Below are 25,456 nucleotides of genomic sequence, written 5' to 3'. Positions count from 1 at the left end.
TGGCTTGGGCGATCCGGCGCGGCGCTGCTTGAAAGTATTGCTGTCGCGTGCTGCGGAACGATTTCGAAATGTTTTACATCGTACTTTGCGAAATTTACGCAATGTCCGTTCATATAAGGTCGTCAGGGAAGCTTTTCGGTGCATCGGTAACTACAGTACGCGGAAATGCCTCTTGGGGGTGCAAACACGCGACGCGCATTATCAGCAGCGGTGTGTGTATGTGTTGTGAACTATTTAGCTTATATCGGTTTTAATTCAACGAAGAGAACCGGCGTCTCTGTATTACCAGCATGAAATGGTAAATCTGCTCACTATTTGATTGTTTGTCGTAGGGACTAAAACATAAGAGCGCATGCTCGTGTACGGCCAACCTAAGGCAACGACGAAACGTCTAAGCGGCAGGCGCTATCAAATATTTGGGATACACTGGCATCGTTCTCGCGCATTTCAAGTCTAGTAGGCCTGAAATCACTATATGTCTACGCTAGCCTCCTGCATGAGGCCGATGGCGCTGCTCAACACAGCGATCACTGCGGTTGGTGAACCTGCATGACACATACATAAGCTATATATATATATATATATATATGTGCTTCGGCATTGCCTTTTTGCCCTGTAAAGCCATAACATCTGAGATGGATTGCATAAAAAGAATGCGATGGCCATTTTTGAGGACAATATTTCCCTAATACGTGTGAGTGCGTCATAGAGAACGGAACGAACACAACCGGGAAAAAAAAATTGGTTATCCTCTTTCTCGAAAAAGAGAGAAAACGGGCTAACGCCGCAGTACGACCTCGCATAGTGACGGCGCACAACGTTTATAGATCTATGAACGTTGATGCCGCATGCTTGGACTATGCGATATTTAGAACAAAGATTTCTGTAATCCAGCACTTACCACTGCTTAGGATGCTTGCGCAGTTCACAAACGGTCGCTCTGCTGGACAAGTATAGTTCACACTGTAAGGTATGCTGTTATTAACCAAAACTATTTCGTTCATGGGTGGGAACCTCATCCACCGAAGCAAGTACTCACACAATGTAATCTGCAGCTAACAGTTTGAACGCTTGTCAAAGTATAACAGCACATCTCCTGTCGTAACAGAACGGTACCCACGCTGTTACGATCGTCGCGTATGTTTCATTGCTCCTAAACCGCAGCTTAGAACTAGAGGATAATACTGCAATAAGATCACATTAGGGAATGGAACTTTCAGAAATACACAATTTATCTGCGAGGCTGATCGTAGGCTGAAACATGCGCGCACACATCGCGCTGTGTGCTCCGTCCGCCTCAACGCCAGCAGAAAGTCCGGCCATACCGACTTAAACCACTTCAGTACGTTTCACAGAACCGTCTTCCACGAAGAAGACGCCACGTCCTACTAAATAGACCGCACAAGCGCAAAAACAAACGCCAGAAACTACCGCCGAGCGTATGCCTGCCATGCAAAACGGAGCGCTCGCCCAAGCCAGCATGCCGACTGCCCATAGATGGCGCCACTGCGTAGCAATATGGTGGCGCCCATGAAAAAACATGAAAAGATATGGTACGATTGATGCGCATTTGAAGTATGTCATTTCACGACCAAGTAGTATACTTTCAGAACACGCGGTGATGTACCTTTTCAGAAATAACCACGTCTCTCTTTTCGTATCAGAGTGTTGTGGCTTCCTGGGGAATTTTCTTTTCTTTCATGAGGTGGCCGATGTTATAGCCTTGTTTACGGCCTTAGCGACGAGAGAAACGAAGCAGAAGTATGCCAGAACGAAACCAAAGGTTGTCACGGAAACTGGCAAGGAAGGATAACTGTCCAACCCCTGTAGCCGCATTCGCAGAGAGAAAGTTGAGCTGCCACGTAGACGTGCGTGGCCTCCACGTGCGTCTCGCTGCCGCACAAACACTGGCGAAGGGCCCGTGACGAACCTGAGACGGAACGCTGATCGATTTCGCCGCAGCACCGGTGCCAACTTGTTGCTAACATGGGAGCCTGTCAGTGGTGCGGATCCGGTAAATCCGCTCCAATCCCGGTTGCACTCGGTGTCTCGCTCGACCCGTCGCCCTGGCACTGCTTTCTCTTCCCTGCCACGACCCGCTTGTTTATCCCGAAAGCATGAGCTTGGCCTACATACGGCCTCTCGGCGACGCCTAATCAGCACGTCACGCTGTGACACGCTGTTTCCCAGCGGCAACAGCGTCGCATGTGTCGTGGCTTAGCGAGGCACCGCGTAATTAAGGCCCCGACGTCAAAAAAAAAAAAAATATCTGCAGCACCGTTGTACCAGTGTACGAACTCGAGAGGTGACGCGCGCGTGCGCGCAGCAACGGCACACACACACACACACACAATACACCACGCGTACTTGGAGATAGCTATATTGCATTCGCGGCGTCGCCAAAATGCGGTCGACTGATTTCATCGCATTTATGTGACGTGCGTGGGAGGACAGACGACACAGAGACTGTCCGAACGTCATTAAATGTTCGCTATAGCATTCCCGTGTTCGTGCGAGCGTGCGCGCTTTTCTCAGTGCGTTTGATGTTTTTCACTGTTGCGGGCGGTAGTAAAATTGCGTAAGCGTTTTATCATTGGTCGGTTTCGCGCGCGCACGCATACATTTGTACGAGTGGGTTGCATGAGGTGTGGAAACGAAAAAAAAAAAAGAACGAAAAACGACGAGAAACGACACATACACTGTCGCTTTTTTAAGCTTTATTTTTATTGGTCTCACGTAACAGGCGCAATTCCGCCACCGTAAATAGATTATCTCTTAAAGGGCACGGCGCATATAGTGACACGAACCAATATATGGTTCGCGTCTCTATGCGAGCCAGGTATATGCATGTCGCAGTGCACCGGCGATCCTGATCCCTCTAATAATGGCAGCATCTGCTTATCCTGAGCACCAAATCACTTATTCGCATATTTCGCGCCTGTATGAGAAATTTCAAGTATTCGTTCCCGGATTAATGAAACTTTTCGTTCGTGCTGTATCTTATTAGCCAGCAAATTCGCTGACATCACGTCAGCTATCACGATTAGACTTCAACCCGTCCCTGCACACGGACTCTCATTTGCGTATACCAACGACTTTGTGGGTTTTGTCTAAGTTTCTCTTTTTGTTAAAATAACGGGTTAAGGGGCTTACGAGAGAGAGAGAGACAAAAGGGAAGGAAAGACAGGGAGGTTAGCCAGTGTAAATACCGGCTGGCTACCCTGTGCTGGGGAAAGGGGTAAGGGGAATAAAAGGAAAAGGAAGAGAGAAGAAAAAAAAACAAGAAAAATGCACACAGTAACGCGATGTTACGCGCAACAATAGTCAAAGTCGTTCGCACAATTCACATGTCCTTAAGAATTTGAGCAAGGCCCTTAAGGCCTTGAGTGCCGAAACCCGTCTGGACCAGTGTCCTAGAACTTTCTCTTCTGTGAAGGGGCGATTGTCCAGTTTTTCGAGCACGGTCACGAGCACTTTTCTTTGCACATTGTAACGTGGACAGTCACAGAAGGGGCTTACGAAATAAAATACATGACTTATCAGTACTGACCATGGCGAATGTTGTGAGTTTACGGCAATAATGAGAAATTGCTTCGCATTGTCTTTTCTTTCCTTGAGGCCCAGGTTCATAGTATAAATGTTACTTTAGTTTCTGTGTAGCGCGCTCCGGAACCTGAACGATAAAATTAAAGCATCAGTCACTGGACAAAGGAATTGGGTGCCACGTAAAAGTAGTTATCACCAGCCAACGAAAGTTTCCTGCAACAAAAACGCTGACGCACTGACTTCCTGGATTCGCTGGGACGTTTATTCTAGAGATAGAGGGAGGGAAAAAAAGAAGAAAACACAAATTGTTTCTGCTATACAACATGCTTTATTTAACAATCTCGCGAGAGCTGTGTGCCCGTCTAACGTTTAGCCGCAGTAAAATTTTGCAAATGAACACATATCCGTTGTTTTTGTCTAGTTTAGAAGTGTACAGGGTGTTTCAGTGAACACTTTCAAAAATCAATTCTAGTTCATGAGCTAGTCTACTCGAAGCGGCGGACAATACTTGCACAAAAAAAATTGAGATGAGAAATCGGCTAATTAATAAAAATTCACTAATAAAGTTTTTAACTAATTACATTATGGCCCATATTGAAATTTACAAATTATAGCCGTGGAGTTCACAAGGCGGATCTACTTGGAACGAATTTTCAAGACGACAAAAGTTTCGAGATATAAATTCCCGAACTTTGCGGAGAAACGCATTGGCGTTCCAGTTAATTTGTTGACAAAACGTCGTTTCATGCACTGAAGCACACAAGTAACTGGAATGCCAGTGCATTTCTCCGCAAAATTCGGGAATTTATATCTCGAAACTGGTGTCGTCCTGAGAATTCATTCCAAGTGGATTCGCCTTGCGAAGACCACTGCTAGAATTTGTAAATTGCAATATGGGTCATAATATAATTAGCTAAAATGTTAATTAGTGAATTCTGGTTAATTATTCGATCTTGCATTACGATTTTTTATGCAAGTAATGTCCGCCGATTCAAGTAGACCGGCTGATAAACTAGAATTAAGCTATTTACCACAGGCAACCTTTAAAAAAAATTGAAAGTGTTCGCTGAAACACCCTGTATATCAAACCGTGTTGGTTTTGTCATAGCCACGACAATCACGTGCGTGTGCGAAATAATTTTGCATGCAGACGGGTTACCTTGGCCTCGACATCACAGGGTTCTCATAGTTTGACAAGTACTTCGTGCCAAGTTTAGAATTATTTTATTGCAGTCTTGTCTTTGCGGTCCTCTTCGTTGTATTTTCCAAAAACATACCAATAAAAGAAGCGCATTCCTAAGGTGCGCAATTCTCATCAAATTTTGTTCTTTCGCCATCGCGAGAACTATCGAGGCCTTCGTGGATCAATTTATTTGTGCCAGCTTTCGGTCTCTCAGATTAGGTGTCCAAACAAAAGTGGCGATGCTAAAATGTGATTTATTGAGCGCTGGCGCTCAGCTGTCCAAGATTACCAGCACACAGGTGATCTTCGGTGCATACCGAAAGAAGGACAGCTGCGATGTTACGTGACCTAAGAATGTCCGCGAATGAAAAGACGGCCATAACTGGGCTCGTTTATGCATGCAACTTCACGCCTTCTTTGTCATATGTATGCACATGAAATATTAAAATCAGTCACAATATATATATATATATATATATATATATATATATATATATATATATATATATATATATATATATATATATATATATATATATATATATATATATATATATATATATATATATATTATCCAGTTTCTACGAACTGTAGGAATCGATGTTATGCGAAGCATTTTGCAGGTAGGTGGCTATCCAGTATCGTTTGGGGTTCCGAAAAGCGTTACCAGTTGTCATTCACGTCGTGTTATTCATGTCATGTCGTACACGTCATGAAAGCATGTCGTTCTTGTCAAGTCATATATGGATGCCATTGTCATGACATTCATGTCATGCACGTCCTGATATATTTCCAGTTAATGAGACGACCGCGACGGCATCACGACCACGAGCACGCACCTAGTGGCCCAAATGTCATCCATGTCATATCACGCATGCATGTCATGAGATGCATATATCCTGATATGTCTACCCATTTAAAGAAACGACCACGACAGCATCACGACCTAGTGGTTAGAGTGCACTAGAATAATGATTGGCATTAAAGGCCAATCAACAGGTGGAGGTACAAATAGCTAGGCGATTGCCGTTGTACGCTGACAAAGTTGACGGCGAAGAAAGTTAGAAAAACACTGAAACGTTTATTCTCGTGAAACAGTTATTTTGACAGTATGAATATACACACGGGGAAACTCGCACGCGTGATAAGACTTTTATTTCGCTCATAAGCCGTTCTTGCGTGCGTCACGACCTAAAAGAATCGCTAGTTCTCTTCAACGTCTTCGTATTTATGCTATGCTTTTAACGTGCTTTCAATATTATCAAGGCTTTACGCATACGCATGCAAATAATATTTTCGTGGAAATTTAGCAGCATCCGTGCAAGAAGGCCGCTGACTGGCATTGCATTCAAACTGCCCACTTTTCCCGCACCCAAATTGCGGACGGCACACGCGCGACAGAAGTAGGAAACCTGAACGGGCACCTGCTGCGATAAATAATGTCGGCACGTGGCGAGCGCGACGCAAGGAGAGGACCAGGTAGCACCATGCTAACAAGATGGGGAAATAATTAAAATAAAATGAACGAAAAGCGAATGGACAGTTTGCCCCAACTGGTTCTATGCGTAAACATGTTGCTCCTGCTATGGCTGAACGGCAGCAAGTGGAATCGCGAGGTTTGTCTGGTTCATGCACCGCAGTGCGTTTGGCGTTGCGTACCGCTTCGCTGTGTCCGACACCTGAGTGGTAAAAAGTCTTGGCAAACAAACCGTACAAGAGTAAATACGAGTCTAACTCCTGCATGATCAGCAACCCGGACGGGCGAATTTTCAAGGTGCTCACGAAATCCTTGGAAGACGAAAGCTGAGGGAGAGTGAGATTAACTTCATTTTAAAACGGCTCAGTCCAAGCCGTCGGCGCTGGTATCGCACAGAGAGACTCGCTCAGTACGACTATGGCACTGCTCGTTCGCCGAGAACTCTCCCGTGCACCGCAACTCGAAGAGCTGTGAGAGAACGCCTTCCTGCGCTCCGGGTAGGAGGGGGAATGCACGCATAATGGCTGCTCGTTGATGTATGTATGTATGTATGTATGTATGTATGTATGTATGTATGTATTAAAAAATTAAATTATGGGGTTTTACGTGCCAAAACCACTTTCTGATTATGAGGCACGCCGTAGTGGGGGACTCCGGAAATTTCGACTACCTGGGGTTCTTTAACGTGCACCTAAATCTAAGCACACGGGTGTTTTCGCATTTCGCCCCCATCGAAATGCGGCCGCCGTGGCCGGGATTCGATCCCGCGACCTCGTGCTCAGCAGCCCAACACCATAGCCACTGAGCAACCACGGCGGGTGTATGTATGTATGTATGTATGTATGTATGTATGTATGTATGTACGTAAGTACGTGTGTGTGTGTGTGTGTGTGTGTGTGTGTGTGTGTGTGTGTGTGTGTGTGTGTGTGTGTGTGTGTGTGTGTGTGTGTGTGTGTGTGTGTGTGTGTGTGTGTGTGTGTGTGTGTGTGTGTGTGTGTGTGTGTGTGTGTGTGTGTGTGTGTGTGTGTGTGTGTGTGTGTGTGTGTGTGTGTGTGTGTGTGTGTGTGTGTAGCCACAGTGAATGACAAATAAACTACTTCAAACATTTACAAAAATACACAAATAAGTTGCCTAAAAAATAGCCAGTCCATCTAAGGGCAATCGGATGCACGCATATCCCACTCTCACCGTGTATGAGTATGACCCATGTGTTTCCACGCTCTCCCCGCTGGATTGACAGTCATCGATCACCTTACTCGTGCTCCGACCGTTTCCCAGCACTTTTGAAGTCACTTGATTTCTCTTTTTTCGTCTGCTATCCCGTCGTTTCGCGCTGTTTGGAAACCCCAAGCATGTTGTACCAACTCGCCCAAGCTTCCACTTTAGCAGCATCTATTTTCTTAGGCACTGGCACCCTGCGTCCTGAGCGATTGCGGCCAGATATTTCTTTCAAACACACTTTCTTGAATTCTCTTCGTAATCCCTTTGAACGCTGTTCACAAGGTAACTTCCAGCGGCTTGACTGATTGCGCTTTCGCCGTACAATGGTGCATATAACCAGCCCGATGACACAGAATGGAACGTATAATTCTTCCGTTTATCACCTGTGCTTACAACACCGCCCTCTAATGCGCCACCGATATATCCTCCGCTCTTTCGAGTTTACGGAAGCTCCCATCTTGTAGACTCGATGCCATCAATTTTCTTCTCGGTCTCGGTATACCACGCACATCCTCCCTTTGCGAACAGTTCGTATTCTGACTCGCCGATTGCCGCCAACTCAAGTTGCAAGCTCCGTTATGACTGTATACACACAACATTGTTTCATACAGCGCCGGCGACGAGGGCCTACTTTGGATGCCTGTCTACCCTCCTCGCCTTGTTTGTGTGAGAAGCTTCTCAGTCGTTTCCTCAGCTCATATACAATTTTCGCGCGAGCTCCTCCTGTGAACTATCCCGCTTTTCCTCTCTGTTCTTCCAGAAATATTAGCACTATCACGGGACAGATATTGTACACATCTCCCGTTCGAAACCGATCACACGGTGTTTGTCGTACGGCTAACGCGCGACCAGATTTATTTCTTCTTCCTCATCTCATCATCAGTAAGTATAATGGTTTTGTTTGAAACGTTTATTAGGCAGAAAGGAAACCAAATGTCTCTTGCCAATGCATCAGGCCTTTTTGGGAAGAGGGAAGAGAAGAGGGTTATGGTGGTTTATGGACGGGGAATAACTGGCAAAAAGTAAGAGGGTAATAGTTAAAATGTGAAAGAGCATCACATACTGATTTCACTAGTTGGGGTGGATGCGGCACAACTAGGAGGTCCTTAAACGACTGAGCTCTTAATTTAGCAGGGTGTCCACGATAATCGGCCGTTTCCTTTGAAACTGGGGACAGGTCCAAATGATGTGTTCAGCACTATTCGACAATAACCAGTTGGAACACCTGCCCTGATCTGGTAGATCACGAAAGAAAGTGCGTCGTTTGGCAGGGGAAAGGTTAGTAAGAGTCATGAACTGCCTCAGACTTGCTGGGAGCGGATAGAATAACATTTGGGAAGTATGATTAACGAGACAAGCTGAGTGAGCTTTGCGTAGCCTCTTACTAGCTGTCCGGTGTCCATACGGGTCGTATATAACGTGTGTGTTTTCATGGCCAGGTTTCGCGCTCAAAGCTGGCAAGTGCATGCAATGCAATTCGTGCACATTCTGAGAAAAATTGGCGCAGGCCGTGCGTTCCAAGTCTGCAAGAAAATGCGGGGCCCTCGTCTGACGAAACGGGTACGGAATGGGAGGAAAGGTAAAAGTCGGGGCGAAACAACGAAAAAGAAGTGTACCGTGCAGAGAAACCAGCCGCATATGAGAACGCGCTGGATGATGGCGCGGAGCAGAGATCGGTGGAGGGGCGGCGGCCATCCATCATCACGGAACCATCGGCGCGGAGGCGTGCGGGCGGCGTGAATTACGCTGGCACTGACTGACGTGGTCTATGCGTGATTCGGCGCTGCGTGACGAACGCACGCGAATAGGAGGCGCCCTTGCGAACTATGGACCGGTCACGGGTCCTGCGCTCGGCAGAAGAAGCCATGTGCGGCGCAAAGCTCCTTGAAACATACGCGTGCATCTCGTTTAGTGCGGCTCCACGGGCCCGCGCGCGCTTGGCCCAAGTGCGCCGCTGTACTTGCTCAGTTTAATGTCCTCTACGGGCACCACGATTGAGAGCACAGGCTTACCCGCAGAAAATGGCGACTCGCACACATATTTTGATGTTGCTTTTGTAGCAACCAGCGTTCGCGTTCGCACGTGTGGCTGTGACTTACCAAGATTCTGCGGGCTGTTCATATTTAAGTTTTGCGGAATGTTTAAGAATCGCCTGTGGCAGATAGCATAATTGTTGTCTTTGAGCTGGATTATTCGAAGAGGCGGACATTACTGTCAGGAGAAACCGAAGCACATATTCAACTAATCAACAAAATTTTGCTTATTGACTCGTTAATTAATTACTTTTAGGAGGGTATCGGAATTTACGAGTTGTAGCCGCTGAGTTTGCAAGACCAATTCACTTGAAATGAATTTCCAGGATGACACCAGTTTCAAGATGTTATTTCCCAAAGTGTGGCACGAAATACATGGGCGTTCCATTTACTTTTCTTGTGCTTCGATGCATAAAAGTGCGCTTTCTTTAAAAAAAAAGTAAGTGGAACAATAGTACATTTTTACGGCGAGTTTAACGCCGCATGTCTCCATACTGGTGTCATCCTGGAATTTCATTCCAGTTGGTTACGCCTTGCAAGCTCTCCGGCTGCAATTTGTAAATTGCAATATGTGCCGCAAGGTAATTAATTAAGAAGTTAATTAGTAGAATATGTGTTCTCATTTCTCGTGCAAGCAATGTCCACCTCTCCAGCTTAAGGGCTGGAATTCTGTTGCCAGCATCAGTCCATTTTTAAAAATTCCGTACAACTTGAAAATGATCACCCTGTATATAGCGCTCACTCGTTCGACGCTATAGGAGGTGGCCACATCGAAAAAGAAAACGAAAAAAAGAAAACGCAAGAGAAAAAAAAAGAGAAACGTGGAATTATTTGACTTCACTATCGCAGTATAGGCGACCGCGAAAGGTCAGACACGCTTTACCGAGTCATGAAAAGCTTCTTCCTTTTAAGGTATGCGACAGTGCACGGTACTCCTGCAGCCGATCAGGGAAGCTAGATATAATATTTTGTCTATTATAGTCAATTTTCCTAAACACCAAAGTGCAATTGTGGGGTCATAGCCAAGAGCATGCATTGACATCCAAGCCATTATTTGTTCCTTTTTTTTTGTTCTCACCATACTTTATTTAAAGTTGCTAAAAACACATGGGAGAGAGATACTTAGTGCAAGCTTAGCATATAGCCATTAACGTCTGGCATGTTTCTGGGACGTCAAAAAATTCGCTTGAAAAACGACCAGTTAGGAATACATTGTAATCTGGCCCCACCGGAATCTCCGGGTCGCTAAACCGGAAACAAAGCAATAGAACGGTTCAATATACGACAGTTCACTGTTGAAGTTCCTTCTTGTTACGTTGCCGCTGCTTAGGCGGAATCAATGTTCCGCGTACACGCACCTGCTAGTAATCGCACCACGTGTGGGCCTTCCTTCCATCAGTACACGCTACGGCAAACTGGCTTCAGGAACCCGCAGGGAGGTCCGCAGTGCACGCGGACACAATGTCGCTCAGTAAAGCCGACTTGAGCTTTTAAACAAATTCAGGTGAGCGCGCCGGCTCGTTTGCAACCGAAGGCGAATTGAAGAACTGCAGCGGCCGACTACATTTGCAGCAGCGGGATCCGCGCCGCCTGCAGCGGTGCACCGATAGAGCGTAATAACATCCGGAGGCGGCGAGCAGTACGCGAGCCGGGGCCGCGATGCCCGCAGTGAGGAGAGGCCTGCACTGCTGCTGATTACCCCAGGGATCGGTTTCAATTAGCCACGTTCGAGAGCCGTATCGAGAGCTCTGCTGTGCCCAGTATGCATTAATTACGGGCTGATTAGTCCGGTGTCATTTGGGTTCCGTCCGCCGTCCGAGCCAACGCTGCTGCGTTGCCATATTTGCCCCGTCCTTTCGCTGCGTCGATTCTGCTAAGGTACGCGAAGCGGGGGGCTCCGGGCCATCTTTAACCTTCTCCCGTTCTCCCTCATCTCCCCGCCGGTCCTTTGTTCCTTCTTTCTTTATCTCTCCCTACTTTCGCCGGGCTCGGAGAAAAGATAAAGTGCGAGACGGGACACAGACAGATGAGTAGTGCCAATTTTATAAATTGGATATTGAATAACGGCCTCTATTTCGGCCCACACGAGACAAGATGAGAGCAGTTGCCCAGGCGTGTTGTTGGGAAGGAAGAAAAAAAATACAAGTAAGGAAAAGAAGTGTCCTAACTGGGAATTGAGTTTGCGCACGTTAGCATAAAGATTAGAAATGCTCTCGCACAGGCGTGCGTCCTTCTATCGTTTTTCTTCGGGCATGCGTTGCGTAATCAATCTCCTCGCTTAAATATGACCGCCTTCGCCAGTGGTGGTATTTCACCCGCCGCAGTATATATATATATAATATCGGTAAAAAAAGAAATATGCAATAATAGAACGTCTTTGGTTCCCGACGTTTTTGCACGAGCAGCTATATGCGCCCAAAAATGATAATAAGGCGCAGCAAGGTGGCGAGCATCCTAAGGGATGATGGAAAGCGGGAGCGAAATGACATGAATGAATGAAAGCAATTCTTATACGACGTGATCAGTGCGCGCGCGGTTAAACGGATGCGCACACAGAATTTGCACAGCTGTGCTTCATCTGCCTTTCTTGAATGTATATACCGATTGTTTCTGCTATGTCTGCAGTACTTTCTTTATTGTTAAAAAGAAAAAGAGGATTTGAGACAAATAAGTCATTTTTGCTGACCAAGCTTTATAACTGCGGCGGATATCACAATGTGCGCAATAATTGCCGATTTGATTTGTATTACCAAGGTTTCACTAATTTGCTTTTTAATAATGCATTTAAGGGAATGTTTGCAGGATTAACGTTAGCCACGGTACCCAGGGCACAACTCTTTGTTATAGCATCAAGTTTGCTAATTAGCTTTCCTTATTTACTGCCATGAGGGTCGTGCTTTCAGTGCAGAATTGAAGTCCGTTAGTACTCAAGGCATAACACTTTCCGAAAAACACTGTGGAGTGCCAGTTTAAGGAAGAGAATACTCAAAACCTGCAGCGAAATGCATTGCTGTTCGCGCTATACTGTTTCCACACTGTGGAAAGAATGCAACACGGGAAACTGTTTACAGGAACAACGATGCATCCCACTGCACATTTTGAATCCGTATTTCTCGAAACTGGTACTGCACCAAGTTTCTAGCAAAATGTGGCGTTCTGAGTACTAACTTCAATTCTGCAACTATAGAACATGTCCAAGGCAATAATTAAAGGAAAGTTAATTAGCAATATATTGGTAATTAATAATCGTATTGGCGATTATAACGCAAATGTTAATGCCCGCCGCAGCTATGAAGCTTGGTAAGCAAAAATTATCATTTCGTGTGGAATCCCCATCTTTAATAATCTGAAACACTATAGTCTCATAAACACGCAGGTATATAATTTGTACCATTGGAATGACTACTTGACGAGGATCGTTACTGAAGGGCTAGTATGGTGGCGGCAACGCGGCGGATGTAGCTGATAAAGCCTTACAGCTATTGCTTGAAAAGATAGCGTGGCCCCTCCGATCATCTGTTCCTTTTAGTTCAGAATGGAGAGCAAGCACTGCAGTATACGTATAGTAGGCAAGCGGATACGACATGTATATGAATGTGAAGTAATGAACAACTTAATCGGAAAACAGCGCTGCAGTAGTTAAGACACACACACATACAAAACGTGAACGCGAGCACAGACGACGAAGCGATCCATCGTATGTTCACATTTTGTGCGTGTCTTAACTTCTGCAGGGCCGTTTTCTAATCATGTCATTCCCAGCTATAGGCTTAACGCAAGCCTTAATCAATGAATAGCGCCTCAATGCAGTGGGCCGTCGTGCTCTGTGCAGCAATTGAGAGACTTGCTTAGCAGGCGTACAAATCCCCCTTCTTCGTGGGTCCCGCTGCGCACGCACGCATGGTGTGTAGAGTAAACGAGAATTCATGCAGCAAATCGCCGCGCTTCCCACACCACGGGCACATGCTCGGTCGGGAATCTCGTTTCCTCGCCGACCCCATGTTCGCCCTGAGTCATGTTCGTGCGTCCACTGACTTCATCAAATGAGGAGGGGGGGGCTCTGCTGCGGTAATTGTTCTTTCATTCGGGAGCACGCGCCGCGGGCCGTGCCTCCCGTCATGAACCCGTTCCCGCAAGGAGGGCTGCGCCGATGGGCGCTGGCTGCAGTGTCTATACGGGCGCTCTGGCAGCTGCGTCGAGCCCAGCGGCTGCACTCTCCTGAACCTCTAACACGAAAAGTAATACGAAAAGGACCGCAAGTACATAGGCGCAGGAATCATTGGCGCGGCCATTTTCTGCAACTGCAGGAGGCACTGCATCTCCGGAACGGTCGTCGTAACCCTGTTATTAGGCAGCTTGGCGATGTAGGAGGAGAATGAGGAGGAAAAAAAAAATGTCGGGTTGCGGGCGAGGAAAGGAGTCGACGCTCAAGTTGAACGACAGTTTGGGCGCGCGTGCGGCTTTTTGGTCCGAAGAGCACGCGACTGTATACGTCTGCCTTGAGCACAACCTTCAGATGTATGCCTCGCTGCTAACATATTTAATTGGATTTGCGGAGATAATGAAGGACATGAGCGTGACACTTTCCGTCATGACAGTCACGTGAGAATGGTGAGAGTGGAAGGTGGTGAGGGAGAGGTAAAGGGCGTGGAGCTTTTGTAGCCGCAAAACGCGCCCGTGCTGCTCGCGCGCCTACCGTTCCTCTCTCTAGCGAGTTGACCAGGAAACGCGGCTGACGTCTCAGTAAACGGTCTTAATTTCAGCCTATTACCAACGACATCCACGAGAAATGTTCGCGTAGAGTGGGACCGCCCAGTGCAAGCGCCGCTAACGGCGTGTATCCGCGTTGAGAAACACGCTCCGTGCCGACGCTATATAAAGCGCTCGTCCAAAGTTTATTTGAGCCCTCGGCTGACGCAGACGAAAGTCGCAGCGTCTGATTGCAAAGGCGTCGTCACAGCTTCTTGCATATCCGTACGCACAGTGTGCGAGTATAAACGCAAAGGGTGCCCTCTAAAAGGCGGCCCGAAAAAGAAGTAAAATTTTAAGCAGCATGTTTTTCCGCCGTCCGACGTCAAGACCGTCCTATCATGTTTTTACAACTTCTTTCTCTTGTTTGACGTATCTGTGCGCGGTTAGTATAGGCCGCATCTGCGATTGCATATGGTTACCATTTGTGACGAGGCAAAGAAGAAATCGCGCGTATAGCCGCAGCGAGGGGCTATAAACGATGCCAGGAAAAACTTGTTTGCCACCGGTGGTTCTCCCTGGATTTGCGACTGAGGCTGCAATATATATTAATATATATCCGGAAGTTGACCAAAAGTGCTCGAATAGTCGACATGTGCGCGCCTCTATAAGTGAGCTAAACAGAAAAGAAAATAAACTATTTTCGGGGGCTTCTGGGGTTATGGTCCTCGACACAGCCCCAGCAGGGATATATAGTGAAAGTTCACGGCGGAAATGGTCTTAGAGCAACAGGCGTGATACATTTTAGCAGCCGCAGGGCGCGCAAGCATTCGCGCGCCAACATGAAGTTTCTATATAATGGTCCGAAACAGGCATCGGTGTCGACGTGAGCTGCGTCACAAATTGGCGGCGAAGCGACGTACTCACCATAATTCCAGCAGGTCACTCTACGATTGTCGTTTTCATTGGCCACATTATTTAAAATGTCCACATAGCAGAACGTAGGCAGGCTCCTAACGCATTATGAAAGGTGCGACGCTCGTACGACGTGTTAATAATATTACGCCCACTTTGTAACACTAGCCTTGCCCACGCAGGCAAAGGCAGCCTCAGGGACGTGCAACGTGACGGCTGATATCAGGAAACAGATATTAAGGAAGAAAAGAAACGAGCGAAAGTATAAAAGTGCAGAAAGAACGTTGCTTATATAAGAATGCGAGTTTGTTGCTAGATTTAGAAATAGTTCGTAGACTTAGCTACTTCAAACAAGGCAGGGTCCTGTATGTAGCCTGCGGCGCGCCGTGCCGCGATCGCGCCAACTTCAGTATTCACTCAAGCTGTCCTTCTTCTTTAGTTGAAATAGTTACAATTGCATCAACTTATGGTCTAATTCGCTGCTGTCATTGGAAAATGCTACGGCTCAGTTAATACATTTCCGCGAAAAATATTGAAAAGAGGGCACGGTGGATGATCAAGCAACATATATATATATATATATATATATATATATATATATATATATATATATATATATATATATGGTGTCATGGTGTTCTTCAGGTGGTTCAGTCATGGTGTTCTTGCATTCTTCGCAAACTTGTGGCAAATCTGTTAAGGGTGGTTCACCCTTATAGGTGCCACATCTCTAACACGCAAGTGATTATTCCGGCTTACATTTGAAGGAAGCCTGAAGATTAATCTTTCCTAATAGACATATGTATCGGGCGTTTATGTCGGCCATCACTATCACTTAAAGTATAATATAAGTATTGATGCTTTTCCGCCTTGGTTACTTATAAGGTCGTTTCCATAAGAGTACACACCCAGTACAGTACATGGCACTTGCCTGATAAAAATTATAAACAAAATATATGTCCTAGTATTAGACTACAGGTTGCCTTCCTGGTTATTCAATTTTGCATCCTCGGCCACTAACTCCCACTTTTCCCGTTTTAACCCTTTCTCGTTTGTCCAGGGACGCGTACAATGCACCTCATGTGTGATGCAAGCGTATCCTGGGGGAATAACCTTCGGGCTTCACTGCTTTGCTTGCTTCGGAATGCGTCCACTATGCTGTTTTACTCGCTATCCTCCAAATAACCTCTTTTGTTGAGCAATGGCGTCCCGGAAGGCAACCGCGTATTGCACTCGTTGCTCTTGCTGGAGCAGTGGCTCGAACCGTGCTGCAGCATCAGCTTCAGACGGACGATATCTCTCAATAACATCGCCCGGGGTTCGGAACACACTTCCTATGCCCGCTGATGACCGCATCCGGGGACAGGAGGGATGTCTGTGCAAAGCCGCGTGGTCGGTCGAGCAGGACGGCCGGTCCAAGCTGCGAAAATTTACGGAGCGGCAACGGACCACCACCGTCGGCGGCCGGGGCTCCACGGCGCGGGGCCTCGGCGCGGCCTCGAAGACGCTCGCGTCCCGGAGTTCTGGGAAAGCCGACGCGCGGCGGCCGGATTCCTGACGGCGTCGGAGTGGCGCTGGCCTCCCGCTGGAGCCGAGGGGCCGCATTCCCCGGCCGCCTCATCTCGACCTCTGCTCCTTCCGGTCGTGGCCAGCCTCTCGCATTGTGCGCGCTCGTTTTTTCGGCAGCTCTCGCGTGGCGCGGCCGTCGCCGCTGGCCCCGCCGTAAATCAGAGGATGCCACCGGGGGCGAGGTAACGGCTCCGCCACAAGATGGGCCCGCGCGAGGGCCGCATCCGGATGCCTGAGCTTTTGTTCTGCCGCGCCACCACCTTTGTTCCGGTTCGGCAGAAACGACACGCGGCTCCAACGACGTGCCTCACTCGCCGACGGAAGACGGCGCGCGAGAACGGCGGCCTGTCGCGGCAGCCACCGCGGGGAAGGATGCCCGCTACTCGTAAAATGAGTTCGCGGTCTCCGACAGCCAGTCTGTTGCAAGCGGCCTGCTAAGCGATGACAGCGCCCTGTTACAAGCGCCCGTTCGCGCGGTCTGCAGCGATACTCTTCTTCTCGGTACTCGCAGGGGCCGATGGCAGCGTGCTTCCCGCGGCCATAGAGTTTTTTTCCTTCCTTCAGGTCCGCGGCTAAAACAGCTGCATGCCGAGGCCGTACGGACTTTATGGAAAACGGCAGCGAATACCACTTCCACAACCTTCGCGGCGGTTGGTAATTGCTTCACCTGTCTGTGCACACTGTGTGCGCGCCCTCGTTCTTGGAACTTAAGGTAAAACTTCGGGCGAAATGATAACAGTTTACGCTCGCAAAAACCATTTGACGTGGAACCGCGGTGCCTGCGCTATCATCGCTTACGACTTGACAGCCGTTGCTGCCCGCGAGCGGTCCCATCAATGCGGATTGAAGTCATGGGGTAAAACAATTGCCTTAAGCGGTATACAGGTTCCCCAGCACCCGTCACGTGCTATATTGAGAAAGCGACGCATAGTACGACGCTGTTCGCTCAAACTTTTGTGTGCCCACATCCACCGCCAGTACACGCACAAACTTCCCCAAGAGCCCGGAAAGTTTTATTGGCGCTCTTATCTTAGTGCATTTATTTTATTTATTTATTTATTTTGCACAGGCAGATCACAAAGAAAATTTCGGATGGTGCTAGAACTTAATCATACAAGTCGCATTTAGGAATAAAATATAACGCAGCACAAAAGAAGCACTTTTCGAAAGCACCACCTATGCGCGTCTATTTTCGAGAACAGTGACAAATCTGGCTAGTATAGGTGTTCGTTTATTACTGGTCACATTGCTAGGTTAACATTCTCCTAATATTTTTTGTTTCCATGCAAAACAGAGCGAGTGGGAGAAAGAACAATGATAATATTCCAGAACGAAAGCGCTCTCAGCAGGACCCGAGTGCACAAAAAAAATAAAGAAAAAAAGACGAGAACGTTTCCAAGTGCATGAATTTTGCACCCTGTACAAAAATCTACTGCGCGATGAATTTCAAGGGTGTCGTGCAAGAGCATAGGGAAAGAGGTGATAAATGACGAACCAGCGCATCACATCATTGTGATAGGACTAAATTCTTGGCCTCTTTTGGCAAGAAGAGAAACAAGAAACCTCAAAGCGGTTTCTTCAGCAGACACGCAGGCTGTATTTTTCGGCAAGCCGTACAACTTGTCATCTTTTCTTGACGCATAAGGCGAGAGAGAAGCGATAAAGGCGAGAAGTATAGCTTCGATTTTTGCAAATGTCGCGCAAGCACGGCATAGTCTTTGTTGCGAACGGACGCTTCCCCCTCCTGGTCAGGGCGGGCCCCTCGGACGTAACGCTGACGCGGCCCGACTCCTACGCATTCAAACATCGCGGGCAGCTTGCGAATTCAGGAGGGTCGCGATGGGAATGGCTTTTCGTTCTGTTGTCAGGTTTACCTGCGGAATGCTGACGTGAGATGGGAGTACAGCCCGTACAACTCGCATGGGCGAGGCGCATGACACGGTACACACGCGCTTGTGGTTCTTCCAAACTTGAAATTATGAACGGCACATACTATCGGATTCAGCGGTCAGCTTCACTGACCACTCTGGTTCATCTAGCCTAAGGACATTCAATTATGCGCAAGTTTACAAGTGCGATTTCGGGAAGTTACCGCAAGCGAAACACGAGACTTGAAGAAATGGGCGACACGTGTCGTCCTTCGTGTCGTCCCTTTATTCGAGTCTAGTGTTTTGCTCGCGGTAACTAACCAAAATCATGAATCACCAACTGGCCCAAACCCCAACTCTCCTATGTTACAAGTGTTTTAACAATTTTCTTAGCGTCTTGTTCCTTCGTACTCCGTTGAAGCTTCGCAATATATTGTATTACAAATTAAGAATGCAGTGATATCTTTTGGTCATTAGTTTTAGATGTCCATGTTATCCTACTTTCATCTTGATCCACTTTATGTGCTGCGAGGACCCCATAGTGGAAGAGCTTTGGAGACTGTTATATAGTGCGTTGCTTCAGAGAATGCTTTACGCTTCGCCCTCTCGTCAGTGCTGCTGGCGTCCAACCCGACCCGGACAAGATTCGCGCTGTCCAGAACTTTCCTGTTCCGTCTTCCACCGCGAACGTAAGAAGCTTTGTTGGACTTGGCTCATATTCCTTCGTTACATCAAGAATTTCGCCGACACCGCTCGACCACTCACCGGCTTGTACTTAAGAAGGACGTTGCCGTCACATGGGGCCTTGCTCAAACTAAAGCCTTCTCTGCCCTCGTACGCTTGCTAACGGCTCCCCAGGGTGGCTCATTATGATCCATCTGCCACCACTGAACTTCACACGGATCCCAGTGGCCATGGAATTAGGGCCTTACTCGTTCAGTGGCAGCGTAACGCAGAGCGCGTAATTGCCTACGCCAGCCACCTCCTGTCACCCGCTGAGAGGAATTTTATATTTTCTGAACGGGAGTGCCTGGCGTTAGTTTGGGCATTAGCCAAATTCCGCCTCTACTTGTATGGCCGCACATTTTCCGTGGTTACCGATCACCATGCCTTGTGCTGACTCTGGTCACTTAAAGACCCCTCTGGTCAATTGGGTCGATGGTCGCTACGGCTCCAAAAATATTCATTTGTTGTTTTATACGAGTCAGACCGCTTGCACAAGGACGTCGACTGCCTCTCCCGTCACCCTGTCGACTGCCCTGAACATGACACCACCGACGCTTGCGTCCTGACCATTTCTGATCTGCGTGGCATTCACATTGAACAGCGCCGTGGTGACTGCTTACGTGTTCTCATCGATCGTCTCAATTCTGGACATTCGGACCTCACCCTGCGCATGATCGTACTCTGCGACGACATTCTCTACCGTCGCAACGTACACCCTGAAGGACCAGAATTTTTACTAGTTGTACCACGCCATCTCCGGACATCAATCAGTTCTTGAGTAGTTGCGTGACGCACCTACTGCAGGCCACCAGAGCGTTTATCGTACTTATATATATATACGACTGCGTACGGCGCCGCTTCTACTGGCCAGGTCCAGGCCTATACCGCTCCGTGCGCCGCTATGTTTCAGCTTGTGCTATGGTGCGCTATGCCAGCGCCCCCCCCCCAAAAAAAAAAAAACTACTGTGCTGCCCCCTGGACGCCTTCACCCCATCGATGTGCCCTCGGAACCATTCTATCGCGTCGGTCTCGATCTTCTCGGCCCTTTTCCGACGTCGAAATCTGGCAATAAGTGGGTTGTTATCCCGACTGACTCCACGACCCAGTACGCGATCACGCGAGCTTTGCGCAACTGAAGTGGCGGATTTCCTTTTACATGACATCAACATCCATCACGGCGCACCCCGGCAGCTCCTCACTGATCGCGGCCGCACCTTCTTGTCCCGAGTTGTTGAAGACCTACTTCGTTCCTGTTCTGCCGAGCACAAACTTTTCACCGCCTACCACCCGCAAACGGACTCAGGAGCGGATCAATCGCACGATGACAAAAATGCTGACTATGTACATTTCTGACGACGACCGTGATTGGGACAACACGCTACCCTTCGTGGCCTTCGCCTACAACTCGTCCCGTCACAACACCGCTGGCATTTCGCCCTTTTACCTTCTGTTCAGCCGCCACCCTTCTTTGCGCTTTGACACACTGCATCCTTCCTCGACGAACACTCCCGCTGAATGAGCTCAAGACGTCTTCGCCCGGGCTCACACGGCGCGCCAGATTGCCGGCTCGCAGCTCACTGAGTCTCAGGCCGCGCAGAAGATCTGGTACGACAGCCGGCATCGGGACGTTCGATTTTCTCCTGGCTCTGTTGTCCTCCTATGGACACTATGTCGCCGCATTGGCTTGTCTGGAAAGATGCTACCACGATATACCGGGCCCTACACGATATTGCGCCAGCTTGGCGATGTTAACTACGAGAACACTCCGTTGGACTCGCGTGTCTCCACTGCCGTTGTGCATGTGTCTCGGTTGAAGCCTTGCTTTGTGTCACATAACAAGGAACACCAGCGTTGTTATGAATCGGTGTTGTGGAAAATAAATGGAAAATTATGTGTCAAACTGGCGATCAGAAAAGCAACTGCCTCACTAGATGGAAATATTTATAAGGTAGCGCTTACTCACTATGGCTGCACCTTTAGCCAACTTATATATATATATATATATATATATATATATATATATATATATATGCGACGCGATGCGAAAGGTGATCGAAACGAAAGGCAAGAGAAACGGATGTTGAGACTCGTGTTAGCAGAACAGAAGGATGGAGAGGCCCGCACAAACACGAGCACGCGCAACTCTGTGTGTACGCTATACATTCTAGTTTATGTGGGCCTTTCGTCTTTTTGCTCTTGCAGTGCAAGTTCGAGTTTCGGCAAACTCAGACTAGACGAAACCAAAATGTTGTTAGAGCTCTATGGAGTACAAGCACGACAAAGTATTAAGCTAACAATAATTTAAAAAAAAAACTAGGCGTGGGAAGGCATGTAATGGTTTTCAGACTCGGCTCTGCATGTGCTTAGAATCTGAACTGTAGTCTGGACTACAGCTCATAACCAAAGGACTGTTTGAGGAGCGGCGTAAGGTGCGCATGGTGAAACGATATAGAAACAGTTCTGCAACAGGAGACACGGGCTGGGCGCTGTTATATATAACAGCGCCCAGCCCGTGTCTCCTGTTGCAGTACTGTTTCTATATGTATGCGAAGTGCTTTTGCGAATTTCGTTTCGGAGAACGACTGAGGAATACGAACAAAAATATATGCGTGGCTAAGTATTACACAGGATACAAGATAAACAATAAATAAAAAAAAAACGAAACCCAGACATGTAAACGGTACAAGCCTAATATGAAAACATGGCAGACAGACAACACGCGGTTTAAACATAAAGTAAAAAGTGCGGAAGCAGTTCGTTGGACAAGCATAGTTGAAAGGAAGCCAGTTGGATGACTACACCTCTTCTTTATTTAAAAAAAAGAAAAATCTCCTTGAAATCGGAAGGGAAACGTGATATCTTAATAGAAATGGCGGAAGTTGCAAGCTAGGTTTAGGCAGAAACCTCTCCGAAAAAGGCGAATCGTGCGTAGCTTGTAGAAACGCTAAAACCTTATTGGAAGTTTTGTTAGAATGAAACGGTATCTACCCAGAGGAATACGCATGAGCCGACGAGGGGCCCCAGGAAATGCGAACGGGCATGCTATAGAGACAAATACAAGTGTGCAGTCCGAGACAAAGGAGGAAGATCTTGCTCGCCGCCAACTGCGATTTCCTAATTCAAATACATGTAAAATACAGAAATCTTTTTATGAGACAACCACGGGACCGATTTGAATGAAATTTGTTGCACTTGAGAGAGAAAGGTGGAATTCTAGTAAATGTAGGAAAGCGAGTTTTGAACTAGGGCCTGGAATCACAAAAGATCCTGGAAATATGTAAGCCTAAAAAAAAAAAGAGGAGGAGGAAATTTACAAATCCGTAACTGTGCACCAAAAAGAGGCATTGAAGTTCCGAAACTGCGTCTGTTAGAGCATCTAAGGCTGAATAATTTCATATATAAATTTACAGGTTACGTAAGCATGTTACGTTGTTTGCGAGATTTTTTGCAAGAGTACTATACTGACAGATTATTAGTATATTTCATAGCTGTGTAATGTACAATTTTGTCCGCTTTAGTTGTATTATTAGGTATGGTTTACAGAATAGTTATATCGTTTTTTAATGCTGAGTTATAGAGTGATAGATTTGATACTTGCGTTTTTTCTCAACTATGCAATATTCAACCCCTTTTGTTAAAAAAGAATACTTTATTTAGACATACTTCCAGTCCTGATACGGATTATTGCAGGATGGGTAAAAATACAGACGAAATACAAATGCATGATGCAGAATAAATCAAACAAGCAGGCTATATAGTTCTGAAAATGAATATGTAGGCAATACAGAGTTTAGTTCATGTTTAAAGAAACACTTTAAATGAAATAGACTAACAAGATGTATACAGGATATAGATGTAGTGACCAAGCAGACTTCTGGCTTTTTTAGATATGATGTAAATATTATAATACCGAGACCGATCGAGTTGTCCAACGCTGTTTATTCCACAAAAGGCAACGCCCCCAGCTCACGCGCGAAGAAGTCGAAGAACAGGGAAGATGATGATGGCTATGTACAAATGAAAACGACGAAGTACGTTAATAGTGCTTACAATATATACAATTTGATTAACTATACAAGAAAGCATGCCGTAAGTACAGTTACAAAACTAGCAAGACAAGTGACAAGACTAACTAGCAAGTGACGGTTTAAATAAAAAATCGCTTGCTACAATCACGAGATTTTAACTTTTTGTTTTAATTTCAGCAATGTTAATCAAATTCGGTGCTATGGTTGCCCAGAAAACGATTTCTCCTTTCCTATGTATTTATGGAGATGAGGTCCTGAGCTAAAGCTCCATCTTAAGTTAACTTTAAGCTCGACGATTTGTCACCGCAAACCACTGATTTTAAAAACAGAATCTGGAAGCGGTAGAAAGGCGAAAACAACACGCTTGGCAACATCTGCCAATTACTAACTTATACATATCTAATACCTATCCCGATACTTTGTGGTACCACCTTATATTTCTACCATGGCATCGCCACGAACATGTGGCAATAGTAGGATGCAACATTGTCAGGCACATGCAGTAGCGCTACGCAGACTGCACTTGTGTCACTATTTTAAAATAAAAGCATCAAACTTGCTTTTTCTTTCTTCCATCCTCTCCCCCTCCCCCCCCCCCCTTTTTTTTTTGCAGAAGACGGCGCAGGTCTTCCTTTCCGCGCTTGTGGCAGGCGCAAATGTTTTTTGCCTTTCTCTTTTTAACGATTTCACCACGCTGCACTCCTCTCTGGTTCTTCGTTGCCATCTTTAATAACCTTGCCCGGTTAATGACCGTTATGTAATCGTTTAACATTTGATCTCGCATAGACTCTCTCGGTATACGAACTACGCCAACACACATCCATTAGAATGCATGTGGCGCTGCTATCTATTTACGGTTGTGGACTACAAAGGTTTACCATACTTGCAGTACTGTGCCGGGTTGGTACCTTGAACAAGGGACTGAAACGCCAGCTTTCCGTGTTGTTAACTTGCACTTATGTTACGCGGGATCGTGCTCTCGGAGCATGTAATGCGATTACTTATTCGCAGCACTTGTATACTCGGCTGACGCGGTGCCGACTCGCGCCGGAATGTCGGATAATGACGCATAATGGCTTCTGTCCAGGTGCCCGACGGAGGCAGCATACAAGTCAGGCGATCCGGCCGCAGCCCCTGCCCGGGAATGGGCTTCCCTGCAGTGACCGTCCTGCTCATCACAGTGCTGGTGGTCGTCGCCGAACCCCGACGAGAGATCAAATACAAGTAAGGGAGCGCGCGTCATCGTCGAGGGCGCGTGCACGGTGTGAACGCGAGGCCAGACACACGAAGCTAAAAACTTTAATGACACGCATGCGCGTTGTTGACAGCTTTGAGCTCTGTATACTTTTTTCTTCACACTGATGCCTCAGATATAACGTGGGCGAAAGCAGAGGTCGAAGCTCAAAACTGTTCGCAACAGCGCGCTGTGCAAGAGTTTTATTCGTTATGCGTGCAGAAATTATTGTACAGTTAATTTACTGGCAAGGCGGAAATTACGTTAAAAGTAACAGGAAGAAACAAGGCAAGAAATGAAAAAAAGAGCGGGGCAGCCTTTGTCTAAATACTTTACGGCCATCCGATATACGACTTCATCAGCCTTGTCCATATACTACTGAAGAAATATGTGACGTGAAGAAATATGTTTAAGAAATATATTGTCAGTGCATCTTCCGCGCTCATTAGCTAAATATATTGATCGCTCATAGTGGTGATGTAGCTCTTCTGAATCATCCGCATCACTACATATGCCTTTACCATTAATTAGGCCCTGGTAATGTCAGCGCAGAGAGTATGTCACCATCGCAAAGAGAGAGGGAGAAGGGAACACACCCTCGACAAGCATTGCCATGACTAGTAGTTTCCGCCAGCTTCACTTGTTTCCACGAACGAATACGTACAGCTTTTGATAATGCATAATAATGCATCACGCCGCGTGCATGGTTTGGCGTCGACGTTAGAACGTTGCGCGCCGTGTAGCGCGGAAATTCGCCTGTTTTTCCAGAAAATAAAAAAAATTGATGTACTTCGCGAAAATGTTTCCTGGACATGATCAAAACGGTGGCGATTATCGGTGCAAAAATAAAGGCTATACAGAAGGCTGCCATCCAGGATCGCTTCGTCTCGACAGCACGTTCGTATACGCGGATATTTTGCTTGCATGAACAGGCGGCGTGTGTGTGGAGGAGGACAATACGAGGCTG

At 47.0% G+C, this 25,456-nt stretch overlaps 1 protein-coding gene across 1 annotated transcript in view; it reads left to right on the top strand.

Moving 5' to 3' along the window:
• The window catches only part of LOC126545352 (uncharacterized), a 63,293-nt gene that overhangs the window by 17,370 nt on the left and 20,467 nt on the right, over positions 1-25,456 (top strand). Inside the window, exon 2 of the mRNA XM_050193169.2 lies at positions 24,343-24,479. Within this exon, the coding sequence (XP_050049126.1) occupies positions 24,400-24,479 (80 nt within the window). The 5' untranslated portion in view covers positions 24,343-24,399. The remainder of the gene's footprint in view (positions 1-24,342; positions 24,480-25,456) is intronic.

The sequence above is a fragment of the Dermacentor andersoni genome, chromosome 1 (assembly GCF_023375885.2).
Source record: "Dermacentor andersoni chromosome 1, qqDerAnde1_hic_scaffold, whole genome shotgun sequence".
Classification (NCBI taxonomy): Eukaryota; Metazoa; Arthropoda; class Arachnida; order Ixodida; family Ixodidae; genus Dermacentor; species Dermacentor andersoni.
The sequence above is the reverse complement of the archived record's forward strand: the minus strand, read 5'-3'. Positions and strand labels throughout refer to the sequence as shown.